The following is a 20,657-nucleotide window of genomic DNA, read 5'->3' as shown; positions in this document are numbered from 1 at the left end:
AATATCCAGATAGACAAAACAAACAATAAAACAATTCAACTTTTATATTTTTTACGATTTATTTAAAAAGTGTGTTTACTAGAAATGTTCGCGCTTTGCGAGACTTGTCTATGGGACCCGAAGAGTAGCTAGTAGAAACATGACGTATGACGTTCTGGAATCATTCAACCATATCGGACTCAAAACTTTTTCTCTGCTGCTGCTGTGTGGTGGTGGTGTGTATGTGACGTGTGGTGATGTGGTAAACTCTGTGTGTGAGATAGTTGTAATTTTTCCAGACAAGTTTTTTAGCATTGATCGTGGGCTTATCACGTAAGTTTAAAAAAAAAATTAGATTATGTTTGTTTTTGTGTCAGGGTCTCGTAATTTCAATTTTGGAAAACAAAACTAGGCCTAACCCTAGGCCTAGGCCTAGCTAGGTCCCCTCTGCTCTGGCTCTGCTGCCGCTGTTTTCTTTTATATATATGCCTAGCCTAGTCCTAGTAGGAGTCTGGGTAAGCCTATTCTACTAGGCTAGGCCTATAATAAATAGGCTACTAATTGATATGCGCAAGAGCCTAGTATAGTACTATGCCTACCTAGTACCAGCCTAGGCCTAGTAGTACTCTACTACTAGCTTAGAGTGGGTCTGATTATTTTGGGCCTTTGGCCATGGCATGGTGGGTGGGGCATGGCCGCCGTTTATGAACGCCTAAAAATTCATGAACTTATTATAATAATATTAATAATATTTTACTCGAAATCCTCACTCATAATCATATTGTGCCCAGCTAGAGGAAGGGTTAGGCAGATGGATTGAATACTACTAGGTAGACCCAGGGCCTACTAGGCAGTGCATATCAAATCGGTATTTAATATAGCCCAATTTAATACTCTCATTTAATTTCATCATAGACACATATAACGATAAAACATGGCTGAAGTGCATGAAACAGAAGAAGAAGAGTATGGAAGTGACGACGATATTTTTTATTCTGTTCCAAAACCATATTTATTTGAACCACAATACTCACCAACCGAGATAGAGCGCAGAAGAAAGGAGAAGAATAATAGTGCAGTTGCACCCCTGCCAACTGCTTTAGTAAGTAGACTGAATGACAGTTTTTGGTGTACATGTGGTTTTTGTACACCAATGGCAACGGAAGACGAATGTGTATGTTGCAATGAAGTTCAACAAACATTGTCTTTGTTAGAGAGAGAGAGGCCTACTACAACTCCAATGGAAAAAGATGACGATTTATTATTACGGTGCATTACATCTCATTGTGATCTTGAAGCACACTTAAATACAAGTGTTTTGACAACATTTTTTCGAAGTCATCGACACAACTGGAAACAATTTCCGAAACCAAGGGGCCTACATGGCCAACTAAATAATGAGTAAGGCTTTTGGTTTTTTATTCAAGATATCTTTCTTCCTTTATTTATTTTTTTTATTCTTTCTACATAATACATTCATTTTGCCGCTAGTTCCATTGTGTTAAACTCAAGAGAACTACTCTATAAGCACAAGAATATGTTTTGTTTTTAAAAATACATTTGACCACTAAATCTGTTTTGCATGACCATGTTTTCAAAAGTCACTCTAATAACCAATTACTATATAGAATACTAGATATCAACAAGCAGTGAGTAAAACAAAATATAGAAAACATGGCACTTTTTATTTTTAACAGACTTAGCTAAAGTCATTCATTTTTTTAAATTATCAGACAATACCGCCTTGTAGCTTACAGAGTTGTACTACAATGGATTCTACAAGGTGAAAAACTAGGCTACAAGAACAGAATGGTATTGCCAGCTTGTTTGGTCAAGAAAATTAGAGAAAAGTTTCCTTCACCTGATGGAACATACAAAGGTTTTTCTTGGCCTGCTACTGATGATGCATAATTTGTTCGATTAAACTGAAAAATAAACTTTGTATAACAACAGTATTTAAATCATCACCATCATAATCATCTACTGATTATCCATAATTTGCTCGGTTCTTTGACAATATTCATTTATTAATAAATCTTTAGAAGGTTGTTCCTGCTTTGAGATGTTTTTTGGTAATTCTGGAAGAGGCACTGCAGATTCTGTATATTTGTACCTTATACCTGGGTCCATTCGTCTCTGTAGCGTCTTCTCAACCAGATCAACAACGTAATCATATTTTTTAGCTTCATAAATTTTTTTGGGCAAACCATTTTGTATCGAAGATCACCTACAATTAAATTCAGAAAAACAAATCATTTTTAATAGGCCTATTATGTAGCTGGACTAGACAGTTTAGACATGGGTGAACAGAGAATATAATAAAATGTTGTATATTAACTTAAAGTGTCGTATTATTTTATTACATGCATTATAAGTATTACCTGCAATTGTTTGTGCCTGTTTCCTGCCAACATTAGCATTATGATCTATAACTGCTAGCTGAGTCCTGCCTTGCATAGAACCATAATGAAAGTGAATTCGTTTTGGGGCAAACTTGGTGTACGAGGCATGATAGGACTCTAAGGTACCTGAATTGAAGAATTGAGCAGTGAGTAAGTAAAATGGGTTTTACACTAACGTTTAATTCTTATTGTCTACACAAAAAACATTTCACACCCACCAGTATGCTTAAATTCTCCAAGTTGACCAAGATCATTATCTAATCTTTTATCCAGTACAATTTTTTTCAAAGCATCATAGGCTGGCGAATCATATTCTAGCCATATCTTGCTTTCTGCTTCTTCTTCTGTTAGGGCACTGTGTGCACAGGTATTCTCAATCCCATCTTCCTCCCATCTGTGAACATTTACCACGTGATTTAAAATTGATTTCCACCTGTTTTTGAGTACCTAAACATTAGTAAAAAAATAGTGTAAAGCTCAATTTAGAGAATGATGATGATGGTGCTCTTTTTTCTTTTATACTAGTATAAGAGCAGTTTATATAGTACTGCAATATTTTTTATTGGACACAACTTTATTTTTATTTCTGTATTAATTATATAGTACTTATTAATAATAAACACAGTATAAAGCAGAACTGATTTTTTAATTTTGAGTATTTTATATATCAATTATCAATATGATGATGTACATAAATATATATTTTTGTTTTGTTTACAGTATATTGACAGGGCTTGTTAAGCACATCACAAGATGAGAGTTTCATTACTTTTGCTTTTCCTCTTCACCCCTGTCGATTGAAAAAAAAATTCACTAGTGGTCATACCTGGACATCACCTTTACAAGTTGCACAACAGAACCACAAATGGTTTGTTATGCTCTTGGTCCACAATAATAGGTGCTCATTTCCCTTCTTTTTACCACTTGCCAAGACTTTCTTTTTAATGCCTGAAATATTTGATAAAATATACAATATAGTATTAGTAAAACAATTTATGAACTTTACAAACATGATTACAGTATATACTGTACTCGCTGGTGCTACACTAGTAGACTAGAAGAAGTGTCAATTGAAATTACACTGTGTGAGATGAGATAGATTAGAGCAAACTCATATAATGCTCATTTGTACAATATGTATATGGTGCTTATTTATATACTGATGAGAGTAAAAAAAATGAAGGATTTAATTTGGTTTTAGTTTGTTAGAAAATTATTTTACTGTATTAATCATACCTTTACAAACATGCCAGCAATCAAGCTGATGTGATATCTCCCAGTATTCGTCCTTCATAACTTTTCTGATTGATGGTGATCTGTCAGTTGTGATTGTTTTGATGTTGATGCCATGACCCAACAAAAACTCTAAACTTCTGATGAAACCTTCCTTTTCCATTGCTACTGAGCTGGAACATTCCGTCACTTGTATCAGCCGAGCATCAACAATTTTGTCACTTTTCTCTTCAATAAAAGAGTACGTAGAATATTTTGCGGAATACCCTGGCGAGTCTGACCGGGCGTCCCCCAAAATTGAGATAGTCTCATTATCCAAACTTCTTAAAATGAGTTCGGCAATCATCACATCTTGTTGTTCCTTATATGCTTCATTTATGACTGGCAACAAATAACATTTTCGAATTTGATAAAAACTTGATGATGATAAAAAATGCATATCAAGAATTTTAGCAAAATTATTAATTGCTTGATATGTGTTTCCACTGTACAAAATAGCAGAGGCTGTAAGTAAATTGATTTCTGCCATTCCACGAACATCTGGACAGCTTTCCCATTTGCCAAAGTGATATTCAGTACATTGCCAATGTACAATTATTTGTGCTCCCCTGTATAACACATTTGTTGATATTATCTTCTGACCGCATTCTTGGCATCGCTTAAACATTTCAAGCACACTATCAACATTGACTATCACTTTTCCTGTAACATTATCATCTACTACTTCTATTTCTTCTTCAGAGGGAGAAGAACTGTCCTCTTCTGGTATCCATCCCATCGACTCATTTCCATGTGATGATGAAAAGCTTACATTTAAGTCCTGTAAAATTATAATATTATATAGTTTACAGAATTTGATATTATTACATACACTACGCATTCACAAGTTGGTGAAGATAGATAAACCATAAATAATCATACCTCATCATCATTGCCATGTACTGATTTTTTTTCTTGGACATCATGTGATGTATGCGATGATTCTGAGCCTGTGAAAACCTAAATATATTTATTTTTCTTTAATACCATTTCTACACAGTAACAAAAAATAGAATTGTTTTTTTAAACTATAGTTAGTGTTATTTGTTGTTGTTCTCAATCACCAAATGATGGCTAGTAGTTAGTAGGCCTAGTTAGTAGTAATCATCATTATAGCATTTTTCATTTAAAAAAAATAATGCACTAAGAAAGGGCCTATCTCTAGCTAGTAGTAGTAGTAATACTATCTAGCATAGGCTATATTTTTTCTTGTTTGGATTTATAGGCTAGGCATAGCCTAAAATCCCTAGGCCTATATCATAAATGTAATATTTTAATAATGTACAGAGTAGTAGGCCCAGTCAATTGTTAATTTTTTTTTAGGCTTAGCCTAAACATAAAAAGAAAAAAAAAACTTATTAGGCCTATATTTTACTTTGATATATTAGGCCTAATTATTAATATATTATTGTTCTGGTGGTAAATTCATCATTGTTCTTACCGATTCTTGATTACCAGCCTCCTGTCTTTTTTTAAATGCACTTCTCATAGTTGTACTACTAGGTTTGTTAAATGCAAATATACTTGGTACTGCGTCAGGTTTCAGGCGGTGTTTTGGCTTGTAAAGATGCGGAGCTAGATCGTGTTTTGGGTCAGGTAGGTAATCTGACTTCATGAAGTACTTTCCACAAACTCGCAAAGTTCTGTATGTCGACGGCTTACAGCCGGGATTCAAATTAGCGTTTCTAATAACAGTTAACCATCTTCTGGCCAACGCCTTATCATTTGGAAAGGTATGAAAGGGTATTCCATCTAATCGGGCTTTTTCGTATTCCCGACAATTTGAAACAACACACGCCGGCATTTTCAGTTCCCTCTCTCTACTACTACTCTACACAATGTTGATCACACCACCGTCACACACACGAGGAGGAGGAAGCTCGCACACGGCCCAAAAATCGCTAGCTAGCAGAGAAAAAGTTTTGAGTCCGATATGGTTGAATGATTCCAGAACGTCATACGTCATGTTTCTCTACTAGCTACTCTTCGGGTCCCATAGACAAGTCTCGCAAAGCGCGAACATTTCTAGTAAACACACTTTTTAAATAAATCGTAAAAAATATAAAAGTTGAATTTTTTTATTGTTTGTTTTGCCTATCTGGATATTGAAGTGTTTCTTCAAAATACCAGGAAAACATTTTGGCAAATTTAAGTAATTTAAAAGGTTAAATAAGCAATTGAAGTGACGGTACCTATCTTTTGTATGGTAACAACAGCGAAAACTCATTAAGTAGATTATGCGATGCACCTGTGACGTCACAGCAATTTACGGCGACGGCTGTACGGCGAGCGCGTGCGGCGATATCCTCGATTTCGCGATGGTTCTGAAATCATATGTATACCCCTAATACGTTTTTAAAATATGGTCCTCGGTACAGTTGTCCTTAAGTCGTTTAAATTATTTAACTTAAAATTTCTGATAAATAAATCATTTCGAAGTGTACTTAACAGATTTGTTTGATGTTTTCCAATTCGGCCTTTTATTGAATTAGAGTGTACAACACCAACGCTGAAAAGCAAGAGTATCTTCACTCATTCTAAGTATATGACCAAGCATAGACCACCTAAGTTTATTTACAATCTCAGATAAAGGTTTAGTATCAATTTTGGGAGCAGACCAGCTATTGCAATTATACAATAAAATAGATATAACTAATACATTATATAACTTGAGTTTTGACCGTGCCAATAGAAAACTTTAAGTTACACACACGGTGGACCGCACAATAGCCTCTTTTTTTAAAGTAATTATTATTATATTGTTTAGGTATCTCGCCTTCAACCATACTGTGCCAATGATACTGTTGATGGCTACACTACATATCAGTGCCGTACTAATTGCCAGGCTAATTTTCTGGCGTCAAATTGTGGTTGTCGGTTATTTTATGCAGAACTTGAAGGTAATCATTTAGTAATAGGCCTAAGTGGGCGAATTTTAAACATTATGCCTACATTTGGAGAAAGAGAGACAGTGTCTGTAACATTTCATTTTTATGACATCCCCTTATAATCTCGAATCTCTTTATCCCACCACCATTTATAAACTTTACAAACAATTAATCCAATTTTGAATGTTTCATATTTTATTGTTGCTTATGTTAATTTCTTTTTAAATATTAGTGTTATTAGTAATTTATTTTTATGTTATACCCCCGCCCCACCTCCCCGCCTTGCGACATTTCTGAATCGGCTTTGCCTTTGCCGTCTCCCATTTACAATGCTAAAGCTCTCTCTACACTATCAAACAAGTTTGATGAAAAAAGTGTGATGAGTCCAAATATGGTAGTGATATTCCCAAATATGGTGATAGACATCATCATGTCCATATATGGGCACATCACATTTTTTGTCACATAAAGTTTGATAGTGTAGACAAGGCTTAAGGCAATGGCATGTTAGATCATGATTTCTATTCATATAATAATAACATCTATAAAATGTAATATATCTCTATAGAAGCTGACGGTCCAATCTGCGCTACAGAAGAGGTTAATGAGTGTATTCGAGATTCATCAAGTGAGTTATTATTGGATCGATCGTATGAACACATCCGCCTATATAGATTAAAGCATTATATCTTAAAACTTTGATAAATTATTTATATTATATCATCACTATAATATTCTGGCAGTCTGTTGAGGATAGTTTCATGAACAAATCACACAAAATAATTATTCACATTGATCGGTAAATAATTCTTATAGTCGCAGCTACAATTTACGAAAAGCTGTCAGACTATCAATAATGTGTACAGGCAAACTATGTGGTACTGTTGCATCCACTTCGACGTGTCATAGGTCATAATCGAACCTAAACTAAATCTTAACATAATTAATACAGGCACCAAATGTGATAGGCCTACATGTAACACACATGATTATATAATGTCAATGTGTAGATACAGTACAGATAATCGGGTGCTCATGTCTTGATTAATTAAGACTTGTCAGAAGTCTCTTGTCCTTTACGAGCGCCACCACCAGACCAGAGTGGGCGTTTTGATTGTTTCCCAACTAAACTCCTACTGAAGATTCAAGTAAAGGTATGGTACGCCATGTGTGACAAAATCTTGTTTAATGAATTATTACGTTGAGTTTATTACGAACAATCATGAAAGTTCAAGATATACTATGTTTGTTTCTGATGATTGATTTGTGTTTGTCTAGAAGCATGCATTTGTTCGCCTCCTTGTAAAGAAGAGTCGTTTATCACAAGCAATAGTTTCGCTTATTTTCCTGCGGAAGCACTGGTTGATACCATAACTGATGCAATTGGTATGACGAGAGATGAGATAAAGTAATAATGAAATGAAAAACTTAAAGAAGTATTGTCCTCCAAAAACATGAAAAATTAAGATTAATATAATCAGACTTTAAATAAGCCGTTTTTCAGTTTTAATAAAGTTATTCACTTCTGTAAAAAAAAAGCCTAACACATGTTATTTCACTTATAAAAAGACAAAAGAAACAATTACAGTAATTTTAACTAAAAACCATTGTCTGACAGACAATATAAGTATTTGCATTAAATTACATTTTTTCCGGTAAATAATTTTTTTTCGATCCAGTTTTTGGTCAAAGTGAATAACTATTATTTGACATTAAAATGGCATATTCAACAACAAGAAAAAAAAATGTTTAGGGGGACAATAAATCTTTAATGAAAATATATTAAATATGATCCATTTTACGAAATATAACTTTGAGGTAGCTGCGTTTAAATACGCAAACAAACGTTCGAAATATATGGAATACATGGGTATAGTGTGAATACACTATTATAATCAAATATACTGTATATATTTCAGAAAGAACTTGGGAGAGCTAAACATTTTCTACCAATCATTAAGGGTTGAAAACTCGGTCATGGTGTACGACTATGATATAAACAGCCTGTTCAGTAAGTAAACGATCTCATTGCTGCACAAGTCTTCTGTTAGTCCATTTCTGTCATGGTTTCTTGCATTCTTTAACACCAAGAGTAGTCTAGGTTCTAGACGGATTTTTGACTTGATATTAGTAAAAGAAAATATTTTGGCATATATGGCGCTTCATACGTCCACTTCTGTCACGCTTTCCTGCATTCTTTAACACTAGAGTAGTCTAGGTTCTAGGCGGAGTTTCGAGTTTTTAGTAAAAAGATAAATATTTTCGCACATATGATGTGTCATACGTGTACTATTTAAATTTAAATTTCAGACAAAATGTCGAAAAGCCGACTAGTGGGCTGCCATCAGTTACCTACAAAAAGTTCAAATTATTTTTACAGGTGATCTCGGTGGAAGTTTCGGGTTATGTATTGGAGCAAGCTTACTAACTATGCTGGAATTTGTAGAGCTATTCTGCTTCAAATTTTACCGATGCCGAGGAAAGAAAAATGAGAGATAGCAAAATACAATTCTAAGGGAACTAATTGTTTGGTAGAGAGTTTTTTTACGTAAAATTTGTATTGATTGTGTAATATTTATAATAAGGTTTTTCGCAAATAGCATGAGCAATGCATGATGGGAAGGAATTGAGAGCAATAGCGCCACCACCAGTATATCAAGTTTTATTATACTGGTGGCGCTATTGCTCCCAATTCCTTCCCATCATGCATTGCTCACGCTATTTGCGATAAACCTTATAAATAATAGAATACTGTTCTTAATTGATACTTATTATAACCATTGTGTGGTGAGATTTCGTCTGAATCACAATCACAAACTCCACTGAATCTTGTAAGCTGATAGACTTTTTAAACTATCCAAATAGTCAGTATCGTAGCATGTACGATAGTATAGTTATTTTGACTCCATTCGCCTCTCATACGACAAAATGATCAATATTGAATCTTATGTTGTTAGTTCTATAACCCTGTTGTTTGTTTAAGCGGAGCGGATTCTGCTTCTGTTTGCTTAGAAAGGAAACAGACAATAATAACATTAAAGCAGCCGTACAATTAAGATTTACGAGTATTACTTGACGTGAGTAAACAGTCTATGATGTACTGAAGTATATAGATATGCATGCGATGATGTATATAAAATAAATCTAAATGTATGAGAGACTATAAAGACAAAATACAATTCTGTCGTGACCATTATTAATTACTCCGTACAAAGAATTAGGATTCAAGTCAATTAAATTAAAATAGGAATAATGAAATAATGTTGAAGAAAATAATGGAAGAGAACACATAGAAAATGAGAAATCAGCTTATTTCAAATGTTGTGGAAGATTAAGCAGACAAACAAAAGCACTACTGTTAAGCTCGCTCTGTCTACAATATCAAACTTTATGAAAAAAAAGTGTGATGTGCCAATATATGGACATGGTGATGTCACTACCATATTTAAGCATCTCACTACCATATTTGGGCACATCACATTTTTTGTCAAACTAGTTTGATAGTGTGGACAGAGCTTAAGCAGAGCATAAGGGAAACTTCTGGACAATAATGATGCAAACTATCACTTAACAATTTCTCATCATTTTAAAATTACATTAGTATTGTTTATACATTTAAAATACATTAGTAGTGAATGAAGGACACTGTAGATATGATTAGTTTCTTCGCGTAGTATCATTAATAATAATAGTTAAATATTCATGCTTATTACCAAACAATATTTATTATGTGTGTTTCTTGAATAAAAACTACTTTAGGTATTGATTTTCACTGAATGACTTCTTGTTATTTAAATTTAACAAGTTAAGTGCGTAATGCCGAAATAAACAGTACCAAAATAGCAAAAAATAAACAAAAACACACAATAGGAAATAATAAATAAAATATTCATGCTTATTATTACCAGACAATATTTATATATTGAATAAAACTACTTTTTATTGATTTTCACCGAATGAGTTCTTGTTATTTAAATTTTAATAAGTTAAATGCTTAATACCAAATTAAAGAGTACCAAAATAGCAAAAAAAAAAAAAAAAAAACACACACAATAGCAAATAATAAATTCATTAAACACCAGTGGCAATTAACCCTTTAAATCGGATATTTTTGCCTGATTCCATTACGTGTGTCGCATCACTTCTGCGATTTATTTTACTTACTAGTGGCCTAAATCAACCGACGATACTCTACATGGCACGATACATTGATTAAGATAACATCATTCAAACAAACGTATAACCGAGACATGGCATCTTTTTATTGGAAAATTAAACAGCGAATTCCATTATCTGATTGTAATACACTTGTTAATTAATCCTAATTGAGTATTGATGAACTGCGATTTATACAACTACCGTTATTTACACACTGCCAACACCTTTGGCCAATCACATCGCCGAATTTTCTATAATTCCGTGACATGTGTTTTCATCTCATGATTCTTTTTGTCGTGTTTTTACATCGGTTTCTTAGCTACCGATCGTTTCATTTCTTTCGTCTTATGGAGCTGCTGAAAGCAACCTTTATCGTTTGTCTTATTTGAGAATTACGAATGAAAGCTTTTAGAAGAAAAATAGCGATGAATCCTTGGGCATGGAGCACTACGAATGGTGGTGCCGATTCAATTTTAACGAGACATAACAGCGGGAACCAATTTTCCGTAGGCATACATGACAAGGCTGAGGAAAATAAACTACGTATGAAATTAAAGAACCGATTTAAGTGGATAGGTGGAAGAAAAAGTTGGGAAGATTTTGGAGAAACTACGTCATTGCATGGATTGAAGTATATTACAAGTTCACATTCGAGCGGATTTAGAAAGTAAGAAAACTTTATTTTACTAATTTCAACTCAACAATCTTTTTAGATTGTAGTCTTACGAAATGATTAATCGGTCAACTTTCCAATACCGCGCATCCATTGGGCTTGCCAATTATGTCTGGGTGGTTTCTGGAACCGGTATTAGCATAGGTGAACATTTTTAACTGGTCATGGATATTCTTATTTAGTATTTTACGAATATTTCATTGCTGACCTTTTAAAGTTTTCTCTCAAAAACACGTCTCATCTGTGCTTTTACATTTTTGCTTTAACTTTGTAAATTACCCCATTTTTATCTATAGTGTCTCAAACTCCAATATTACACAATAATCTTAGTAGAATGGAATAATTAAATTGTATGCAATAAATTGATAAATTTCAACTAAAATATTTAGTGTATAATGTATTATACCACGTTAAAGATAATATGTCATCAGTCTATAAGGTTTTTGCCATTTACTTCTCTACAGAGATCTAAGGTTAAAATTCTATAAATGTTAAGAATTCTCTGGCAACTGAAAGTGCTCTTTTACCAGAGTAATAATGGTACTTCATAACAACAACAGTTCAAATTTATTGCTATTTTCTGATAGCCAGTGAGAAGGATTTGTCACGGGTCTTTAAAGATTAGAATAAAATGAGGCTATAGCAATCTATCAACAGTTTTGAAATGCATTAGATAAACGTTGCAATAAAGGTTGGTTCCCATTAGGACGACATAAGCGCGCAACGAACAATTCGACCAATGGCAAGGAAAGTTCGAATATTATATCGTTTGTGATTGGTCAATTAGCTGGTGTTGCACTTACATCTTTGCGTTACGTGTTCTAGTGGAAATCAAGCTTCTATAGCCAACTATTTTTAAAATAATGATTTATAATAGAAAAATAATTAATAATAGAAAACAGAATCATTCGTGCCTAGTAGTTGACAGTCCCCACCATTTTGGCGCATCATTGTGGTCGTAAAAGAAACTTAAGATGTATATTTCATATTGTTAGATTGCTATGGATGTTCATTATGATAGCGCTCTTTGCCTGGCTCATTGCTGGACTAACAACAAACATTCTGAACTTTGCGGCTTTTCCGGTGGCAACCGTGGTGACGCTGAACTATGTCGAGAACCTAAGCTTTCCAGCAATAACCATCTGCAATTACAACCAATGGCGTGCCTCATACGTTAAAGAAACGGACGCTGAGTTGCTGAGACTCATGTTTCCAAGCCTTCAGACATCAGAGAGTGATATTGATTGGTCAGATTACGATTTCAGCGATCGGAACATCACGGCTGACATCATACGAGGAGCTCACCAGAAAGAAAACATGATTATTGATTGTATGTGGAAAAACATCAATCCTTGCACTTATCAAAACTTTACGATGTCAATTACAGATTTTGGCGTCTGCTACACCTTTAATCACCCGTCTGATGAAAAGAACATTTTAATGGTAAAGGAAACCGGAAGTGATTATGGGTTGTCATTGCGATTAAACGTGGAACAAGATGAATATCTTAATGGGAATAATAAAGGAGCTGGTTTCAAAGTAAGGTTAAAATATATGGCGTTATGTTATCATATAACACTATGCCACATACAAAACTATGAAGCTTTGTTTACCAATGACAAGCGGTGCTTCGAATAATCCATCATTTGTGATTGGTGAAATTACTTAAGCGTGGTTCCCACTAGAACGCAACGCAACGACGTATTGACGCAAAGTGCTATATTGCGTAATCACAAGTGGGAACCGACGACGCAATAGTGCTGCAAACATCGCAGGTTTGATTTCACGCAGGCGGGCCCGGGGGCAAACAAAATTATTGAAAGGGCATCATTTGCTTATGTTGCGTAGGTTGCGTTACGTTGCGTCGCAAGTGGGAACCAAGGTTTAAAGTTTCGCTTACATATTTGCGTTGTGTCATCGAGAGGGAACCAAGCTTTAATTATTGTAATTATGTATGTAGGCCTGGGTGACTTTAATTATTAATTTTAAGCGTGGTTACAACTAGAACGCACCGCAGCGACGTATTGACGCAAAGTGCTGGGAGTTGCGTAATCACAAGTGGGAACCGACGACGCAACAGTGCTGCAAACATCGCAGGTTTGATTTCACGCAGGCGGGGGAAAACACAATTATTGGAAGGGCATTTTCTTACGTTGCGTTGGTTACGTTACTGCAATACTAACAACTCAACCCGGATTAATTTTATTTGTAATTAATATGTTGTCTTCCTACACAGATATTAACCCATTCACAGGGTGTGTACCCATTCGTCAAACAGCTTGGATTTGCCGTGTCGCCAGGATTTGAAACATTGGTCAGTTTGAAATTCACCAAAGTAGGTTCATACAGTTTTTATCTTTCTTTTTAATAAAACAGGTTCAATCAATTTCATATTTCAACAACAAAAACAAAACAAACAATTTGTAATTAAATTAATAATTATTGGGGTTGAGATGTACATTAGAAAACAACTAAATTTTGGAACCTGGAAACCTGGAAATAGAATGCATAGCAGCACATCGAAACGAGATTGAATCGGAATACAGTTGCCACTAGGACGCAATGCAAGGGACCTAAGCTCAAAGGCAATCGAGTTGACCAATGATACGCGGCAGTTCAAATAATCCATAGCTTGTGATTGGTCAAGTTACTTGCGTTGCTCTAGTGGGAAACAAGCTTAAGCAATACAATAGAATATAAACTAACTTAGAAAACTAAACTAAGACTTAATTGTCGTCTTTTTTTTATTACATGGACAGCTTCAGAATCTACCAGGACCTTACGAGTTTCAGTGCTTAGAGAAGAAACTGAAATATGCGGCTAAATACACCGTAGAAGCTTGTCAGACAGAATGTAGAGTGGATTATATCATCGGGAAATGTGGATGCAAGAATTACAATATGCCAGGTATTGTACACAGCAGTAGCATAGATTGGCAATGGTGCTGAACAAGCCAACTTAGTGTTATCCGCCCTTGCCAATGAATTTGTCCTGATAAAACATTAAGGCCAATTTACACAGACAAGCGCGGTAACGGTAAGCGGAAAACCACCTAAAGGCCAATTTACACAGAATAGCGGTAACGGTAAGCGGTAATAGTAAGCGAAAACCCGCGTGGCTTTTCTCATTTACACAGCGCGCGGACGCAAAAAAAAGTTGTTGATAGATGACGTCATTTCAATCATATCGTTGGTTGGCCAGAATTCATAATTACCGCGCGGTAATTTCACAAAATCGAATCTGTTTCGATCCTGAGCGGATTTCCACTCAACCGCTCGTCCGCTCCGCGTTCTGTGTAAATGGTCATAAGAAATAACATAGATTCTATTTTTGCGTTTTCCGATCAACTTTACCGCTTACCGTTACCGCTCGTCTGTGTAAATTGGCCTTTACCGTTACCGCTCGTCTGTGTAAATTGGCCTTTACTTGTCCCATATAGAATCTGTATCTATCGTGTGCTGGAAACCACCCGTCCGCTCCGCGTTGCGTATTAGTGAATAACATAGATCTATATTGTTACCGCTCGTCTGTGTAAATTGGCCCATGTGTATCATGGAGTTTACCTTATACTGGAAAAAAAGTAAAGATACAGTAGATAGTACTAGTAACAGACTAGCAATTGTAAACTCGTAGTTTTCAGACAAAAATCGAAACGCCGACTAACATAAAAAAAAAAAGCAATAATAACTTTTGGGAAGTCTTATAAACATGCAATATTGGTCTGTCTGTTCAGTTTAGCGCCCTCTATCGATTCCATGATTACAAAATACTGTACTACTGTAAACTAGAGATTTTTAAAATTGATTCCTTAAAATCAAACCTTCATAATTAAAAATTGATTGTTTACATCCATTTTGAATAATGAATCATGGGAAATTATATTCTCTACGTATTTTTTTCTCAGGTAATGTTCGTGTATGTGACCCAAAGGAGATACATGAATGTGTCAAGCCAGCAAGTGGTAAGGTCTTAACATTATATATACACACGAATTTGTTCGCTTGAATCGACAGCGTCAACGTATACGCATAGAATGATTTGAAAGATAGAAACATAACATGAAACACATGCGTATAAGCTGACGCTTTCGATACGCGCGAACAAATTCGCTTTGGGGAAAATCGGCTTTACACACGCAATATACCACTCATTTTTTATTCTAAAATAGGTTGTATAAAATGTGTATTTTTTTTATATGATGTTTTAAACGTACGTACTCTGTTAGTTTTGTATTTGTTTTTACCTCCGCCAAGGAGGTTATGCTTTCACCCCTGTATGTTTATGTGTGTGTGTGTGTCTCGTCTGTGAACAGCCTGGAGGCCACAGTTTTTATTCGATTCTCACCAAATTTGGCCACAATGATCTATGCCTCAAAAGCTCGGACGAGTTCGAATTTGAGTGGAAAAGGATATAGGTCAAGATCATTACAACTAACAAAAAACTATTTTACTGCCTAGAGACCACAGTTTTTGTTCGATTCTCACCAAACGTAGCCACAGTGATCAATGACTCATCATTATAATTGTGGTTAAATTTTGTAGGGTCAGGGTCAAAGATCAAGGTCCACAAAAAAAAGAAAAAATAATAATAAAAAAAACTGCAGTGGGACTCGAACCAGCGATCTCAACTGTGAGAGGCTGGATACATAACCATTACACCAAACTCTCATCCACAACTGTGTAGTGTGCAGTTTGCCTATTTACACTTAGACCTAATAAAAAAAAAAATTAAAAAAAGATATATATATATATATATATATATATTTTCCGGGGACATTTTATGTAGGGGAATTTTACAGTAGGCGGAGGTTTGTACTCTTGGAGTACCCTCTAGTTTTTTTATGTAATCCTCTTAAAATTCAGAAACATATACCATGGAGGAAAAAATTTATTTATCTATTTTTTCCTCCATGCATATACAGACGCCCTCTGTATAGAACGATAATTCAGTCAGTATGATTGATATCTTGATGTTGTCGTATGACTTCCTTTAATACAAATATTTGTATCATGGTTGGTCACCGTTGAATGCGTGGTTGAATTGGTAACTAAATGAACTGAAGTATATCTCCCATAATGCATAATGCCATTTAGTTTGTGTTTCAATAAAATTAAGTTAATATATTTTACTAAACGAAAATTGAACTATAAAAAAATCGTAACTTTTTTAACATCGAATTTTCAGTATTATTTTTGAGTACGTTGATTATTTATTTATTTATTTTATTCAATCGAAACCAACAGCCACTAACAGGTTTGATACAAACAAAGCCAGGACTGTTTTAAAGCACCTTGATTGGTCCTAACATTGATCAAGGGCTTCTCTCGTCCAGTGCCCACCTTGACCAGACGTCTGAAGCAGATACTAGATGACAATACTAATATTTCATTCAACGAATTAACGAAATAATATTAAATATTACTCTGTGAATGCGTTTTCTGAGTTATAGATAACATGATAACATATACGTTCATGAAATTCAGGTTTTAGCGTATCCTATACCGTCACTTCTTTGTTGGCTCAAAGATCTTAAGCTCTGTCTACACTATCAAATTATTTTGATAGTGTAGACAGAGAGCTTGAGTGCATTTTTGTGTGACGATATAGAGGGCGCTTTAGAAATGTAATTTAAAATGAATATCAGGTTGAATTAGCTGTTTTTGAAGATGTTACATCTACACAATAGTATATAAAATGCATAATAACATCATTAACAAATAATATGTATCATGTGAATGAATGGATGGTTATACGAACGAACCATATAGGCCCGTAGACCTACGATTTAAATTTGATTGTTTGGGAGACTAAAACACGGGTAATGACTTTGATTATTTTGGGTAATGAATTCTCGAACATGTGTAGGCTACAAATACCGTGGGCGGCCTAGCCATACATAATCACCATATGGCATTTTGACGGTGGTTCTTCATTTTAATATTATTGATTATTATTATTAATATTACTAATTACGTAGGTTCCAATGTGCTGTTAATAAAACAGTATTCTAATAAGTATACCGTAATGATGATAATTTAAATTGTATTTAAATTAGTAGCAACTACATCATAAAAAAACATTTTTGTTTAATTTTCTTTTTTAATCTTCCACAAAATAGCAAATTACACACGAGAAGGATTGGTGTGCCACTGCCCGATACCATGCCTACGTGAGGTTTATCAATCACGCGTGTCCAGCGCATTTTGGCCAGCCCAACACATCACTAAAGAACTTCAGGTGACCCTCAATCAAACAGAGGAACACATCAGGTAATTCTAAATTTTATTTTTTAATACAGCGGATCTAAATTATCATTTGCTGCATCATTGTGTGTTCAAGGCATGCATTTTTTATCATAATTACGAGATCCTATCTTGGCAAGTCGAGTGCAGTATTCTATTTATACATAATAATTATATAACAGTACAATTAGAAAATGTACCATGACATACGGTAACATACGGTCGTTATGATGAGTGAGGTGTGGTGGTTGATCATAAAACAGGAAATGAACTTACTCGATATTAAGAATGACGTAATGATATTTGGTAAACTTAAAATATGTACGCATAAACATTACACATAATATTCCAAGTTATTAATAACCATCGGTATCGTTATTTCGTGCAATTTAAATATGGCAATTTAAATAATCAATCTTATGACTTCTCAACGAGAAAACCCAAAATCAAATGAACATGTTTTGAACTTGAATAAAGTTTATTTGAGGAGATAGACCCAGTATTCACGGCCCTGGACCAGTGAACTCCTGTACAGGAACCTAATGAATTACACCCATTTCCCCTATAAATTAGGCAAGGGTGATGGATGGAAAGCACCGGCCTCTAATATCGTACGTCTGTATTTAAAGGAGTAGTCCTATTATAATAATTTAAAAAAAAATTATATACACATATCCAATACCTAAAAAAAAAAGAAAAAAAAAAACAAAAAAAAAAACCCAGTAACATAGCCATAAACCACATGATTGTTATTAGTGTGGTTCCTCACGAAACAAGGCCTTTAATATAGTATTCTGGTTAAAAAACGTTCTTGTCCAACATGAATTATCTTGTCTTGTATGTTCTTTTATGATCATTAGGCCTAGCACCTTATTGGATAGAACTGGATCATTAAGCCTCTTATTGGGTATAGAACTGGATCATTAAACCTAGCGTCTTATTGAATAGGACGGTCATTAAGCCAGTGTCTTATTGAATAGAACTGTCATTAAGCCTAGCGTCTTATTGAATAGAACTGGATCATTAAGCCTAGCATCTTATTGGGCAGAACTGGATTATTAAGTCTAGTGTCTTATTGGGTAGAACTGGATCATTAAGCCTTGCATCTTATTGAATAGTTACTGGATCATTAAGCCTAGCGTCCCATTGAATAGAACTGAATTATTAAGCCTAGCGTCCTATTGGGTATAGGACTGGATCATTAAGCCTAGCATCTTATTGAATAGAACTGGATTATTATGCCTAGCATCTTATTGAATAGTACTGGATCATCAAGCCTAGCGTCTTATTGAAATTAATTAGCGGTATTCTAATTTGCAATTTAAAGCCTACGTTTGGCAATGCAATTTATTTATGTGCATATCTATGAGACCTGATACGAGAAGAAGGAGCGCTAATGATTTTATAAAACATGTTATCTCCATTTCTATTTTTTAAATTAAAATAAAGGAAAATTAGAAAATAATGCAATCTAAATCTGTAGGCCTAGCTACTATCAAAAGTAAAAACAGTTAGAAGCATCGACAAATTATTAATTTTTTATAATTATTTTTAATTTTTTAAAGCCGCGCCTAATCATTCTTTTGTTTTTTTTCCTACCATTATGTTAATTTCCAGGATATGAAGGAAAATAAACTGTGTCAATTTTAATTATTACCTGATTTTGGTTTAATGTGTTAGGCGATACGGTATAAAATCATTATGTCAAAATATTTTTCAGAAAGAATTACCTAGATATTGTGATTTACTTCGAAGAGCTGAGCTTTGAGGAGATTAGGCAGGTGGCAGCATACGATGCCTCGACCCTGCAAAGTAAGCCAAGCTTTACCGACTTAAAAAGTTTCACCTGTCTCCTACGAAACGCATGTATCTATGAACTTAAAAATAGGCTCTGTAGGATTAGAAACAGGGGTTCTTTCAAAAAGATTATTAACAGAAACTTATGGTGGTATAATAATTTTTACAATAGGCCAAAACATGTAGGCCTGATTACTAGTGAGTAGAGAACCACAGAGAAACAGAACCTCACAAATGGATCTTTAGCTAACATACCGTAACCCATGGACCATTATTAATATTATTGTTTATTAATTAATCTTTCTTTACAGGTGATATCGGAGGTTACATGGGTCTTCTTCTTGGAGCAAGTGCCATCACAGTATGTGAACTAATTGATTTTGCCATTCTGAATCTGGTCGATCGTATCAAACGAAGGCGTGAAAGAAAGCAGACGAAATTATTGGAAATCAAGAAGAACCAACAGATTCCCACATCTGTATCACTTGCATAATGTATCTTCACTTTTCACTACTAGGCGTAACACCTAAACTTCTGAAGCGATTCCTGGGCATTAATTAATTAAGACGTGGCCTATAATTTCTAATTAAAAACAATTGTTTAAACGGTTATGCTTTTTATAAAACGACCAGAAACCGTTTCAGTTTAAACGTTTTGTGGCGTTTAAATGCGTCACGTCGGTGTCGTATTCATTAATGACGCATACGCGCAACTGTATTATCAAAATTTAACGCGTATTGCGTCATAAAATAACGTATAATGTTTGTGTAACAGACAATTAACAATTAAACAGCATAATAGTAATCAGTTCTATTTCTTGTAATATACAACATGATCTATCTAAGTATATATCACTTTGACGATCGAAAGCAATGAAGTAAAAACAGTATAAATAAGCCTATTTTTTTTTCATTATTCGTGATAACGAACATTAATTCTGATTACACCTTTATACAGGCTAAGTACTGTACCAAGAATTATTCTTAGTATTCTTGAGATCCGGTGATTTTTTTTAGCATGGAGATTAACAAATTATGTTATTTAAACAGAAGTAACGACGTATGTAAAGAATACTCATGAAATGAATTGTAGATTTTTTGAAGAAATTAAAAAGCTTTTCTAGATTCCTAGATTTTACCGCTAGCTATAATAGACTCGATTATTTAAAAAATAAAGTTAAAGTATAAAATAAAGCAAAGTTGAGTTTTATATTTTTTGATAGAAAATACATTTTATTTAATAAACA

At 34.3% G+C, this 20,657-nt stretch overlaps 4 protein-coding genes across 4 annotated transcripts; 3 read left to right on the top strand and 1 right to left on the bottom strand.

Moving 5' to 3' along the window:
* LOC140049269 (uncharacterized) lies at positions 1–1,890 on the top strand. The gene is made up of 3 exons (XM_072094112.1): positions 1–312; positions 895–1,380; positions 1,713–1,890. Exons 2-3 carry the CDS (start codon positions 914–916, stop codon positions 1,888–1,890), a joined length of 645 nt encoding a protein of 214 aa, XP_071950213.1. The 5' UTR covers positions 1–312; positions 895–913.
* A 179-nt stretch (positions 1,891–2,069) lies between these two features.
* On the bottom strand, positions 2,070–5,457 carry LOC140049870 (uncharacterized). The gene is made up of 7 exons (XM_072094820.1): positions 5,095–5,457; positions 4,536–4,613; positions 3,618–4,434; positions 3,208–3,329; positions 2,600–2,828; positions 2,361–2,507; positions 2,070–2,206 (listed from the first exon to the last, which is right to left on the bottom strand). Exons 1-7 carry the CDS (start codon positions 5,455–5,457, stop codon positions 2,094–2,096), a joined length of 1,869 nt encoding a protein of 622 aa, XP_071950921.1. The 3' UTR covers positions 2,070–2,093.
* Positions 5,458–7,100: 1,643 nt separating this feature from the next.
* Positions 7,101–9,134, top strand: LOC140050510 (acid-sensing ion channel 1B-like). Its single transcript, XM_072095736.1, has 4 exons — positions 7,101–7,169; positions 7,823–7,949; positions 8,461–8,552; positions 8,922–9,134. Exons 2-4 carry the CDS (start codon positions 7,930–7,932, stop codon positions 9,038–9,040), a joined length of 231 nt encoding a protein of 76 aa, XP_071951837.1. The 5' UTR covers positions 7,101–7,169; positions 7,823–7,929; the 3' UTR covers positions 9,041–9,134.
* Positions 9,135–11,124: 1,990 nt separating this feature from the next.
* Positions 11,125–20,078, top strand: LOC140049869 (acid-sensing ion channel 2-like). The gene is made up of 8 exons (XM_072094819.1): positions 11,125–11,366; positions 12,368–12,911; positions 13,609–13,707; positions 14,132–14,279; positions 15,277–15,333; positions 17,491–17,641; positions 19,335–19,426; positions 19,723–20,078. Exons 1-8 carry the CDS (start codon positions 11,125–11,127, stop codon positions 19,902–19,904), a joined length of 1,515 nt encoding a protein of 504 aa, XP_071950920.1. The 3' UTR covers positions 19,905–20,078.
* The last annotated feature ends 579 nt before the right edge of the window (positions 20,079–20,657 follow it).

The sequence above is a fragment of the Antedon mediterranea genome, chromosome 5 (genome assembly GCF_964355755.1).
Source record: "Antedon mediterranea chromosome 5, ecAntMedi1.1, whole genome shotgun sequence".
Classification (NCBI taxonomy): Eukaryota; Metazoa; Echinodermata; class Crinoidea; order Comatulida; family Antedonidae; genus Antedon; species Antedon mediterranea.
The sequence above is the reverse complement of the archived record's forward strand: the minus strand, read 5'-3'. Positions and strand labels throughout refer to the sequence as shown.